Source organism: Erinaceus europaeus, chromosome 5, assembly GCF_950295315.1.
Source record: "Erinaceus europaeus chromosome 5, mEriEur2.1, whole genome shotgun sequence".
Taxonomy (NCBI): Eukaryota; Metazoa; Chordata; class Mammalia; order Eulipotyphla; family Erinaceidae; genus Erinaceus; species Erinaceus europaeus.
In genome coordinates this window covers 112,930,926-112,944,401 of record NC_080166.1, presented here as the reverse complement: position 1 = coordinate 112,944,401, position 13,476 = coordinate 112,930,926, and the positions used below count along the sequence as shown (strand labels likewise).

The following is a 13,476-nucleotide window of genomic DNA, read 5'->3' as shown; positions in this document are numbered from 1 at the left end:
AATTCTCATATGCCAACATGGATCACCATCTTCCAGGGTTATCGCTGGGGCTCAGTGCCTACACTAGGAATCCACTGCTCCAGGAGGCCATTTTCCCCATTTTTGTTGCCCTTGTTGCACTAACCACCTGCGTTTTATTAGCACATAGCAAGAAATGACAAGAGTTGTTGCTCAGCTCAGATTCCAATTCCCCAACAATTATTATCTATGAAGAACTCATACGTAGGATTGTCTTCTCAAATTCTTCAAATATAAGATTCCTTCTCTATCCCCATGACAACTTGGGAGTCTATGGTCTTCATTTTTATAGATACTTGGCTCCAAGTGATTTAAATGACCATGCTGAGGTCACTCAGGCAAGTTCACTAGAGTTCCTTCAGGGAATCCCTTTTTCTCTCACAACTGGCTGGCTGCACTGTGGTGTTGTTTGAGGACCCCCACCCCGACTCTTTGGGACAATCCACCAAGAGGCCTCCTAACTCTTCTAGTCACCGAGCAGAAGTCAGTAGGGAGCATAGTAAGGCTTCTACTCAGAGTGTAAAAACAAGGAGGCAGTGGCACTTCAATCAGGCAGTGGCGCACCTGGTTGAAGGCAGACATTCTCATGTGCAAGGGCCTGGGTTCAAGTCCCTAGTCCTCTACTTGCAGGGAGGAAGCTTCATGAGCAGTGAAGTAGTGCTGCAGGTGTATCTCTTTAGATTCCCCCCTCTCAATTTCTATCTGTTCTATTAAAATAAAATAATAATAACAATAATTTAAAAAGAAATTATGACCCAGATAGTAAAGACAGTATGTGAGCCTGAAGGAAGCTCCTGAATTCAGGTTAGGAGATGTTTAGGGTTTGGAAGACAGCTCAGCTGGTGGAACATAGATTTTACCCTCAGGAGGATCTAAGTTTGAGTCCCTAGATGTTACACAGGAGAAGCATGGGGAAGCTTCATGGGCAGTGGAGTCTTGCTGCGGTATCTCTCATTCTCCCTCTATCTCCACTCTTAGAGGAAGAGTCCTCTAAGAATACACACATATACATACAAATCGTATATGGGCAGTAAAGGAATTGTGCAGGTGTGAAGCCCTAGTGGTAACCCTGGTGACCAAAATAAAATAAAGTGACTTTTGTAGGCTAGATGTTTTAATACTATTGTTCTCAGACTCAATTCCCTGTTCCATAATTCTAAGGGCATGAGGTGAAAAGGTCATTGTACAAGCAATAAGGAAAATGAGGACAAATGAGAGCACAGGACAAGCTCTCCACCCCCTTCCTGAGGGCTCAAGTAATCACATTGCCTGCCCTGGCTCTTAGGTAGTTTCCTCCAGGGTGATCATGTATAATTTGATTGCCAAATGCAAAATGTCTCATTACTGGTCATTTAAGGATTCCCTATTTATTTTGATTGATTAGCTGTTCATTTATTGTATGCAAATACCTCCAAAAATACAAAATGCTGAAAGCTTATAATAAGTTTCATAGATTATTTTAGGACCCAAACCAAGCAGTTTTGGGATCCATTCACTACAAAAATATAACTGCAAAAGTGAAAGTGAAGCATTCATATTCATATTCTGCAGTTTTTTTTTTTTTTGCTAAAACCGGTGTATTTTTCTCTAAGTTTTGTTTACATTACATAAAGGCCATTCAGTTTTAAATCTTGAGAATTTCTTAAATGGCATCTTCTTTGCTTTGGGGAGATGTGTTCAGGGAAGCTGAGAAGGAAAACTAAAAGGACTGGTCTATGCCCCAGCTCAGGAGGGAGCAGTGAGCCCCAATTATCAATGCAGAGGGCCCAAGTGTAAAATGGAAGTGATGCCCTAGAAAAAGATCAATGCAGTTTTTCAGAGGTAACAATCAAGTTTTAATTGTTTCTATAACTCACTGAGGAGGGATATTATTTAATGTAAGGTCATTTGGTTTGGAATCTGGGCAAGGGATTATGCTGCTCCAATAATACACTAAAGCCCCTTTGCCTGCCCCACACGCACACATTTGCTCCCCTGCATTAAGCTGTCATACAGAAGATATTCACATCCTGCTGGGTGTGTCTTTCCCAGTCTCCTCCAGGGCACAGCACCTATATCTCCTCCTCTAGGAAGCATTTCATGGCATCCTCCCTTCCCATAAATGCTGACTAAGGACCTTTACTCAGGGCCTTGGAGAGCTGTCTGGTTGCATCAAACAAAATGCCTGGAGGGTGGGCGTGGCAGACAATGCCCTCTGATGATAACGTATTGGAGAATTGGGTCCTTTCAGGAGCACACCCCATAGAGTACACACATTACCAAGAGCAAGGATCTGGGTTCAAGTCCCGGTCCTCACGTCTGGGAGTGGGGAGATGGGAAAGCTTCATGAGTAGTGAAACAATGCTACAATTATCTACCTTTCTCTCTCCCTCTCTTGATTTCTCTCTGTCTTTATCCAATAAGTAAATAAATGAATAAAACATTTACAAAAATAAAAGTATATATTGGAGAATCTAACATGTATGAACCTACACAGCAAATTCATCGATCTCTCTTCATGAACCTCAGAGATGTTCTGACTTGTTCTGTGAAGTCACACTGCCAAATGTTGCAGGGACATCTTGCAATTTTATAATTGTGTGCAATTATATAAGTGTGGACTGTAGCCTTTCAAAGAGAATGCAGGTCACCCTACAACCCAACTGCTGCCACCCAAAAGGCCTGTGGCTAAAATGTGATTCTGCTACCTTGTACCCCCAGGGAAAGGAACCACCAGTGCAGTGAGTTACTGTGGCAAGTTTGTTTGCTTGTATGAACTCACTTGATGCAGCTGGTATGATAACACACTCTTCTGCAACATCCACAGTGTTTTCCTGTGTGACAAAGGAGGGGACGGAACAGGATGGGCACACAGGGCTGTGAAGCAACTGGGCTGGGGAGTGGGGACACCTGGCTGCAAATTTTGTTTCAATCACCAAATTGGGTGCTTTGGTGCAAGTCACCTACCATAGTCTCTGTCACCTTGACCAAGTCTATCTCGTGGGCTTGTTATGTTGCTTTTCATGAGCTGCTTCCTAACCTTTCACACTTCAAAGAAGTGAATTTGCTTTTTTCCTTCCTTCTGTCCTTCCTTCCTTCTTTTTTTCCTGCCACCTGAGTTATAGCTGGGGCTGGGTGGCTGCACAGCTCCAGTGTTTCCAGTAGTCATTTCCTTTCATTTTATCTTTTTATTTTCTTTAATAGAAGAAGTGGGGGGGGGAGAGGGGGAGGGGGGGAGAGAGAGAGAGAGAGCCACCACCCAACCTGTAAGAGGGTGATTTCTGCTTAGAATCCAGGTGAATGCAAAGTTGTTGAGGTTGCAAGCTACCACTGGCCACTCTTGTGCCCTGGCCCAGTATTCCAAACGGAATTAATATCTTTGCTCATCTGTACCTTAGTCAGGAAGCTCTGCAATATGAAAGCACTATAAACAAACCTTACCTGTGTATGTCTACATACTCACATTATGATATTTTCCTGCCATATATCTGTATCTTTCCAGCTGGGTGTGAGGGACTAGGTTCCAATGCATTAAGTGCTAGAATGGTGACCTAAGGTCATCGAGTGGCAGATAGTGAATAGCATACTACTTTCTTTCACTTCACCTGTAGTGTCTCTCAACACTGTGCTTTCAATAACACCATGTCCTCAGTAAATAGTTAATTTTGAAAAAGCACTTGACTAATCCTCAGGGCTATCACTGAGAGAAGTGGGATGTTTTGTTGTCTTAAACTTACAAACTGGCTACTCAAAGAAGTAGGGATGCTGGGAATATTTTTATCCAAGAGGTAATAAATGTTCATTTATCAATGTCTATCACCCTGTCCAAGTCTAGATCCTAGTCTATATCTTATATTCCAGCAGGAAGAACTCTCAAATCTAGCCTTGTAGCTTCTACATAGGTCAGTAGGGTGACAACAGAACCTAGATCATAAGGTGTCTCAAAGAACATTATTGGCTTCATTTATATGTATATATTAAAAACAATCCTGCAAAAGCTCTGTTAAACAGTATATTAGTCTATTAGTATTGCTACTTGAAACAAATCAGTAAGTTGCAGTGAGACGTAGGGTTAAATAATAATGACTGTCCTCTGGAAAATTCATTCACATCTAAAGAAAGATAACTAGACCTTTGTAGTTAAAATAGGATCAGCAGTTAATAGCAAAGGACTTGACAGAAAGTCAGAATGTCATAATGACATACTTCCCTCAAGGCTGCATTTCTTCCTTTCCCTCCCTCCCTCTCTTCCTTTCTTCCTCTTTCTTTCTTCCTTTCTCTCTTTCTTTTTCCTTCTTTCTTCCCCTCTCTTTCTTTCCCTTCCTTCCTTCCTTTCTTTCTTTCTTTCTTTCTTTCTTTCTTTCTTTCTTTCTTTCTTTCTTTCTTTCTTTCTCTTTCCTGCCACCAGAGTTATCAGTGGGGCTTGATGCCAGCAATACAAATCCACAGCTTCTGGAGGCCATTTTTCTTCCTTCCTTCCTTCCTTCCTTCCTTCCTTCCTTCCTTCCTTCCTTTCTTTTCACTATTTTTTTTTTTAATCGGATAGGACAGAGAGAAACTAAGATAGGAGGGAGAAAGACTTTACCACTAGTGAAGCTTCCCTCCTAAGATGGGGAGTGGGGAATCGAACTCAGGTCCTTGAGCATGGTAGCATCTGCCCTTAACTGAATGTACTACCACACAGCTCCCTGAGGCTGTATTTCAACAAGATTTCCAGGTGACAAGTGAATTCATGCAAGTTTGAGAACTTTTGCAGCAGAATAACTCTGAAGCTTACTCAGAGACCTCTGGGTCATTTGTATTCTGGGAAGACATGTCAGAAAAGTAGTGCTGACTCAAAGTCTGCTCTGTCTCAGTAGTAACTATTCAGCCCTAATCTGGGTCACAGACCACAGCTGGTGGAGTGGAGAAGCACATCTCTGCAGTGCCACTGGAATCATATCAAACATTTGCAAGGGGCTGTGAATATGTCAGCGCTGGTATATCCAAGGCCCTGGTGATACAAGTCTGAGATTCCGTGACTGTTCCGGCACATTTGGTGATAGGAGGACAAATATAAACAAACAAACAATACCTTCACATGAAGGCAACATCATGAAGAAGAAGGAGAAAGAGGAGGAGGAGGAGGAGGAGAAGAAGAAGAAGAACCAAAAAAAAAAAAAAAAGAAAGAAAATAGAGTTAATATAAGGAAGGCTGTCAGTCACTTACATTAACCCAGGGATGCTCAAGGACTTGCAAGGCTGAAAATCGCTGGTCAACATTCACCAACAGCATCATGGTAATGAGCTCCTGTAATGGGAACATTAGATTCCATTTGTCTCATTATTTTTTTTAAATTTCTTTATTGGGGCATTAGTGGTTTACAGTTGACAGTAAAATACAATCGTCTGTACATGCATAACATTTCCTAGAGGAATCTGAACCCCACCCCCACCCCCAGAGTCTTTGACTTTGGTGCAACACACCAACTCCAGTCCAAGTTCTGCTTAGTGTTTTCCCTTCTGATCTTGTTTCTCAACTTCTATCAGTGAGATCATCCCATATTCATCCCTTTGTTTCTGACTTATCTCATTCAACATGATTCCTTCAAGCTCCATCCAAGACAGGGTGAAGAAGGTGAAGTCACCATTTTAAATCGCTGAGTAGTATTCCATTGTGTATATAAACCACAACTTACTCAGCCACTCATCTGTTGTTGGACACCTGGGTTGCTTCCAGGTTTTGGCTATTACAAGTTGTGCTGCTATGAATATAGGTGTACATAAAGCTTTTTGATTGGGTGTGTTTGGTTCCTTAGGATAAATCCCCAGGATATCTCATTCTTTTAAGATAAAAATCTGGACATCTTTTAATTTGATGAAGCATCTTTAAAGGTTCTAAATCTTGCATATATCCACAACTTTCCCACAGCTACCTGAATAAAATCTTTAAAAATTGAAAGAAAGGTGACTATATATATATATATATACACACACACACACATATATATAGCTTGTAGTTGAGAGAATAAAATGAAATTAGCATTAAAATCAATTCCATAAAAATGTTTCAGTAGAGAAGATATTGTACAGGTTAAAGAATTAACATTCTTCTTTTTAAAATTTTGTCTAGGAGTTTAACTCTTTAAGGACAGACTTCTAAGTGATTATAAAAAAATCGTATTTCAGAAATTTTTAAGGTTTTCATTTTGGCAGCTTAAAGACAAAAATGTATTTGCAAATGGCATACTTAGCTTGAAAGAAAGAACTAAAGAAAACATATAGAATTACTAGCAGCCAGTTAGTTTAATAGAAACTACTCCTTAGTATGCAAGGGATTAAAAGGAAATGTATTAAAAATTGCTTCAAATATTTCCAGATCAACCAACTAAAAAACTCAGAACTGTCAAAAAATAATTTTTTAAAAGTTTTTGTAATGAATGAAGCTTCCCATAAGGCCAAATTGATTTGGACCAGAAAAGTGCACCTTGAGTTTGAATACTGAATTGGTTATACATTATTCATTCAATTCAAAGTTCCTACATAACAAAAGGCTTAACTGGAAGATAGCTAATTCCTTACAGTCACAGGCTCTGAGATCATTCCATGTTGGGGATGGTTTATTTCACTGGAGGAGTGATTCTGCCTTCACTTTTTAACTTGGACCTGGACTTATTAAAGAAATTATTAAATGTGAAGTCCTTTGCTAGGTGGCATGGGCTCTGTCAGTGACTTTCAACCCTCATATTATGAGGTGATGGTCTTGAAAGCTGGACAATTTCTTGTGGAGCCTGTTTATAGTTGAAAGCACTTCTATCCCCAACATTTCAGTTGTATTTCCCTATCTTCCTTTACCTTTGTGTCTTTTCTCTGACACATCTCTTAATTCCCCACATTTTCCTAGGTCCAGAGGTAAATTTCCAGACAGTTGAAGAAAATGAAAGACTTGGGTCTAAAACATCATTTTCTATAGAATGTGGTCAGGTACTAGGTATCAGGTTTTAAATAGAATTCATACTCAGGACACACAGCAAAACGAAAATCACATACATGCTAAATAATGAAAAGATAGTTATTTCTCAAAATCATTCTTTAAGAAATTGAGTCAATACTTAGATATGCAAGTTTGAGGGGTCAATTAAAAAGTTTCCTTTAGATCTCACAGTCTACTCTAATGTCTCAGTGAATACTTTTTTATAGTTTCCTTAAAGGTTTTTTTTTTTTTTTTTTTTAGACTAGTGGAGCATAAACCATACCTTTTGCTTCCCTTTGCTTATAAATCCTGGCTATAAAAAGTCCAATTTAAATAATAACTTCTTCATGATGTTGTTCTTATTTATTTCAACTCACATTGAACTTTTACACCTTAATTAATGACTCAACTTACTCATTAATTCATATGGAATGAACATCAGTTATGTACTGACTGGTCACTTTTAGCAGTGACACAACAATAAACAAAATAGATAAAAATCCTTATCTTGACAAATTTGCATTCTAGTGGGAGAGTAAGAAAAGAAACTCCATAAGTAAGATGTAACTAACTCTAGATCTAGCATTTAGGTAGGTAAGGACAGATAGATGGTATGCTAGCCAGGTGTAGGGGTGTAAGTGCTATAGAGATCAACAGAGTAGAGAAGAACATGAGCTACGTAGGTGATAAGAACTTTAATTGGAAGTAAGGTCATCTGGGAAAGTGTCACTGAGAAGTTGTTGGCATTAAGTCAAGATTGGAAAGAGGTGAAGTAATAAATCATACAGAAATATGAGAAGGGCTCAAACCTGGGTGGGTAGAGCACAGCAAGAAGTCACAGCAGCATAACTGGACTGATAACAGGGAAAGGTGAAGTCCAAGAAGCAGAGACATTTGATAAGATGAGATGGCTATGAAGCAGTGACTTGATGACTACAAATCTTGGGAAATACAACAATTACAACAAAAATGGGCACAGAAATCATGTTTAGGATATCACTAGCCCATATGCATACAGGGGTTCAGAATCAATAATCCCATTACAACACACAGGCTACATAGAAGAAGTCACCGGAAACATACCTTTGCCGAATCGGAAACATTATCCCAGTATGGAGAAGGAAAGTCCACTTGCCCCATCAATATCTGATCAAAAAGCACTTCTTGGTCATCACCACTTCTGTTTAGATGAACAACAACAAGAGGAAAAAAAAAACAGCACCAGATTATCAACTCAGGGTCTGTCTTTTCAGTCTTATGCACTGGAAACCTTCTTTTCCCCATGAATGCATAAAATGTGTGTGTGTGTGTGTGTGTGTGTGTGTGTGTGTGTGTGTGTGTTTAAGCAATTCAAAATGTCAATACAGAACTACTTTGATAAATTAAGACAGAATGATTTTTTTAATTATATGAGGGGACTTATGGCAGGCATCTAAATTAGCATGCAAAACATGAAAAAGAAAAAGGCATTATAAATGTAGTTTGCATTATGCTCTCTCTTCCTGCTGCAGGCTCCTTTGTGTAAGAAGGCCAAATGGATCATTCAGAGAATAGAGAAATGCTTTGTTGGTACTGAATAAAATATTGCTGCTCATACCCACGGAATGGAGGGAAACCACACAGCAGGATGTAAGTGATTACACCAGCTGCCCAGATGTCCACCTTGAGGCCATATCTGGAAAAGTAAGTGATGTTAGAGTTAGCAAAGTCAGATCAGGACAAATTATGTGCGGTGTATGGCAAAATAGATGACTTCTACTATACTGATAAATCAGAACCCAAACCAACAGGAACAAAACAGAAATTTAACACAAAACTAAAAATTACCAGCTAAATCCAAGGGTTCAAGGAAGGAGTAATAAAAAGAGACTACCTGAGGCACATGAACAAAAATCAAAGTAGCACATTGTTAGCTTAATTCATAGGATCATATTCAAATATCAGGAAGGGAAGGGTTTCAGTGAAAGGGACTTATTATAGTCATATTAATTTTAACACAGGAAAGGACCCTGGAGGCTACCTCACTCCCTGAGTTTAGAAATGCTAATTTCATGCAGGATATTCTCCAGTTTATAAAATATGTACATACATTATCCTATTCTGCTTTCTGTAATTTGTACAGGATAGATATTAAAGATAAGCAAATCAAGGTTCAAAAGGATAAGTAAGAAAAAACAGAAAATGGTAAATAGTTAAAAATATTTTTAATATTGAAGAAACACTGCACTATAAAGGTTTTAGGTGTATATCATTGTGAGTCAACATCTATCTGCTCACCACATTAAATCAGTACTAAAAGTTAAGCTCTATCCTTCACCATACAACAGAGGGATAAACAGTTTTGCACAAGATGATGAAATTATTCCATGTAAAATCTGGGTTCTACCCAAAGTCTTCAAGAGACTGAAGGATTCTTCTTTTTCCTGCATGCCACTCCCTTCTGGAGAGTTATCTGAAGATTCATGGTAGCCATGCCCTTCAGGGGGTAGTCAGACATGGCTCTACTTGTAGGCTCCTAACTCATTCAGATTTGATTAATATGACTGGGAGATATCTCACCTGGTTAAAAACAAAAACCCTTAGTGGGGACATCTGGTGGCACCAAGGGGAAGTTCCACAAGTGGTGGAACAATGCTGTGGTGTCTCTCCTCAACTTCTCATTTTGACTCATTCTCTCTCTCTGCCATTTTTTATATTAGCTTTATTTATTTATTGGATAGAGACAGCCAGAAATTGAGAGGAGAGGGTAAGATAGAGAGGGAAAGAGACAGACACCTGCAGCACTGCTTCACCACTCATGAAGCTTTCCCCCTGCAGGTGGGAACCAGGGGCTCAAACCTGGGTCCTTTTTCATTGTAACATGTGCGCTCAACCAGTTGCGCCACCACCTGGCCCCGCCATTTTTTTTAAATCTGGAAATTAAAAGGAGAAAACGTCCAGTGGCAGCAGTAGAATTACATGGGCACAAGGACCTGACATTCAAAAAACAAACAAACAAACAAACAAACAAACTCCTCATTAGCTGACAATAGTTTACTGAGTAGGGTGCATGCACAGCACACCTAGGTGTCAGCCCAGTCATCACCTGTTTCTCTCTTAGTCCGAACATTTTTACTTTGGGGTTAATAACTGCTGCTCTACCTTTAACAAATGCCAAATGGAAGCTTTAAGAAAAATTGGAATCTTGGTTGGGAAAAACAGAAAATGGCTCCCATTTTAAGGTTTAAAAAAAAAAAAAGTGAAAGAAACCTGATAGTTCTGCTTGGAAAGACCTGGAGCATATCATCTCCTATTCTGGAGCAAACACAGGCCTTCGATCCACACATGGGGAGAACTTACCCGGTCTCTGCAATGATTTCTGGAGCCACATATGTTGGGGTGCCACAGACTGTATACAGGGGGCCGTCTACAATGGTGGCCAGTCCAAAATCTCCCAGCTTCAGTGATTTGCTTCCATCTTGGTGTTCATATACCTAAGGTAAAAATAAATAAAGCGAAATTACCTGAACACCAAGAGCTCAAGAATTTTCCTGAAGAAGTGGAATGACACTGTGGTATCAGCTTATATATTTTTTTGTAATTCTAAGCTGGGCAATTATGCAAAGTTATTCATCCAAGGTTGCCTCTCTTTAGATTAATGAAGAATTCAAAAACAGGGTAAACTACCAACAAACAGAAATGCATTGAATAGGTGAAGTTGTATTTAGTGCTAGGGGTGTACCATGAAAATCAAAATGGTAGGGTTGAGAAGACAGCATAATTGTTATGTAAAGACTTTCATACCTGAGGCTCTGAGGTCCCAGGTTAAATCCCCAGCATTGCTATAAGTCAGAATTGAGCAGTGTTGTCTTTTTTATATGTATTTCTCTTTGTCTCTCTCATTATCCCTCCATCTTTTTTTTTTTAACTTTATTTTATTTGATAGAACAGAGAGAAATTGAAAGAGGGGATGAGGAGGAGAGGGAGGGAGAGGGAGAAAGCGAGAGAGAATAAGAGAGGGTGGGGAGGTCTGCAGCACTGTTTCACCACTCATGAAACTTTTCCCCTTCAGGTAGGGACCAGAAGCTTGAGCCTCGTTCCTGTGTATGGCAATACATGCACTTAACCAGGTGTACCACGTGACCTGTCCCCTCCCTCTCTCTTTCTGTATTTCTCTCTCTCTAAAATAAAACATTTAAAATTTAAAAATAACATTAAAATGATTATGTGAATTTGTAGTTACTGAAATTCATTAAGCTTGGAAAGTGAGAATGGCAGATTTCTGAAAGGTTCGCACAATATGTCTATCAGGGAACAATCTGCACAATGAAAAATATCTGAAAGGAATTGCTGGTGTGTTTGCCTCTGGTTAGACAGATTATAGGAGTTGGCTATTTTTGCTCACTAAACTTTACAGGCATTTTTCTACAATTAAAATTGCTTTGCAAAATAATGTGTATAAAGCCTCTAGCACAGTATCTCCAATTTTTGAAAAATAAACCTATCTCCATTTTAACATGTAAGATGCTTCTAAAATGCCATTCATTCGTAATTAAGCAAACTACATGTATATTAAAATGGCTTCTTTTCAGTGCCCCACAGTTCCAGCAAGATCTACTTACATTTTTAAATTAATTATTGAAAGGGATATTAACATTTCATTTCACCTGTGGCAATTTGGAAAGATTGATCAGGTGCAGAGCCAGCATTCTGTCCAGGTTTCCTTATTAAAGCCGTAAAAGTCTCCAGTCTTTCACCCAACAAATCAAGGAAAGGAGGTTTGTGGCCACAGGCAACTATTTATACTCCTTTCATTCTAGTCCCCATCAAACCAAATGGATCTGTTCTAAAAAAAATATCCCCCCCCAAATCTTTTTGACTTCAAAGGAAAAGTCAAAAGGATTTCAGGATTCTAATCCAGTGCCCTCCCTTGGAATCAAGATGATCAAGAAAAGAAAACCCCAGTGCCAGGCTAGTATGAGTGTGCCCAGCAAAAGCAGTTGCCAGGAGATGCCTCCAGGAAGTAGTGATGGACCTCATGTTGAGGGCTGTGTGTTCTTCTGTTGTCACTCTCTGATCTTCTGCATTTGCTACAGTGTGAAGGCTAATGCGGCGAAGCACATCCTCACATATCAGGCCTGTTGCTATCACTCATATCCCAAACTTGCCCACCTTTGAGAAAATAGATTAAATTCTCATTTCTCTGCTATACAAAGTGCAGACATTTGCCCGGTGAGGCTGCAAATGATCATTTGAATCTGTCTTGGCAGAGGTGGGCAGGTAGTTCCTTCGCTCTGGAGAGACTGTCTTTTCTGGCCATCAAACAGTGTTTGACATTCTCTCCACCTTCAGAACATGGATATCTGTCCCTGAAGACCTGGCCTCAATCAAGTCTGGGGTGCTCTTGGGCAGGCATCCATCCAGAAGCCAGAAGGGTCACCTGCACTTGGGTTGTTAGAGCATATGTCTTTTAGCCACATGTCCCTCTAAGATATGATTTTGACCAGTTGTTACCTGAGGTGACACCACCCTCCCTGCTTTAGGGCCCAGTATGCAGAAACAACCCTGAGAGACTCTAGGCCATGAGAGCTACAAAACATAGTCTTGTCTCCAGTCTGAAAGTTCACAGAGAAAAAAACCCTACATTGTAATCTTAGCATGTCAGTCATTCAGTCTTTCACATAGCAGGCTATGGTTTTTCATGAAGAGAACTCAGAGATAGAACCATCTAGCACAGCTCCCCACCTCTACCCCCTACCCCTACCCCAAGTTTATTTCCTAGGCATGGCAGAACTGTCTACTTTCTTAATGCCACTGTGTTACTCAACCCTTTCTAAAATGCAAAATAATGTTTTGCTAGGATGTTCTGTTAGGTCTACGCATTCATGATGCATTTTTGTGTGTGTGTGAGGATGTGCAGGTTTCAAATCACACACCTTCATTTGTATAAAGTTTGGGGGGATCTTTTTTCCCCCTAAACATATCACACTAACAGTCACCTAACTTAATCAAAAGTTAGACAAATGAAGATCTTGGCAGATCTGACCATGAATTACATTTTAGTTCTGGAAATGATGAAGTAATTCACTTACATGTAATGCAAGTTTTATAGTTGGCTATCTCTAATAAAAAGTTAACATACACGCCAATTATATTTAATATAACTGGGCAGAGCCGTTTAAAGTTTCAGTAATTGAGGAAAAAAAAAAGAGGCATTAAAACTACCTAAAATAAGATGGGGATTACTTCAAGGTAGCCCTACTTCTAAAACAAAACAACATTGAAATTAAAAAATGTTGCTTTCTTTCCCTCCCTCCTACAGAAAAAGAAAAGAAAAAAACAAAATAAATAAGGTACAATGAAGCCATCATTTGAATAAACTTTTTGCCTCTCTTTAATCATCTCAACAATGTCCTCTGTTTTGCTTTAAAAAGAGTAGAGTAAAATTTTCAGGAACAACAACAACAACAAAAGGTTAAAATGACACTATGAGAGACAACAGTTTAGAGACAAAGGCCTAACTCAAGTAAGTGAAAATGTTTTTAGAT

The 13,476-nt window shown here is 39.4% G+C and overlaps 1 protein-coding gene across 7 annotated transcripts in view; it reads right to left on the bottom strand.

Moving 5' to 3' along the window:
- Positions 1-13,476, bottom strand: part of DCLK1 (doublecortin like kinase 1) — a 383,977-nt gene that overhangs the window by 37,336 nt on the left and 333,165 nt on the right. For all 7 annotated transcript variants that reach the window (XM_060191632.1, XM_060191631.1, XM_060191629.1 and 4 more), the window contains 4 exons: positions 10,289-10,422; positions 8,547-8,624; positions 8,033-8,129; positions 5,207-5,287 (listed from right to left, as the gene is read on the bottom strand). In XM_060191632.1, the coding sequence (XP_060047615.1) occupies positions 5,207-5,287; positions 8,033-8,129; positions 8,547-8,624; positions 10,289-10,422 (390 nt within the window). The remainder of the gene's footprint in view (positions 1-5,206; positions 5,288-8,032; positions 8,130-8,546; positions 8,625-10,288; positions 10,423-13,476) is intronic.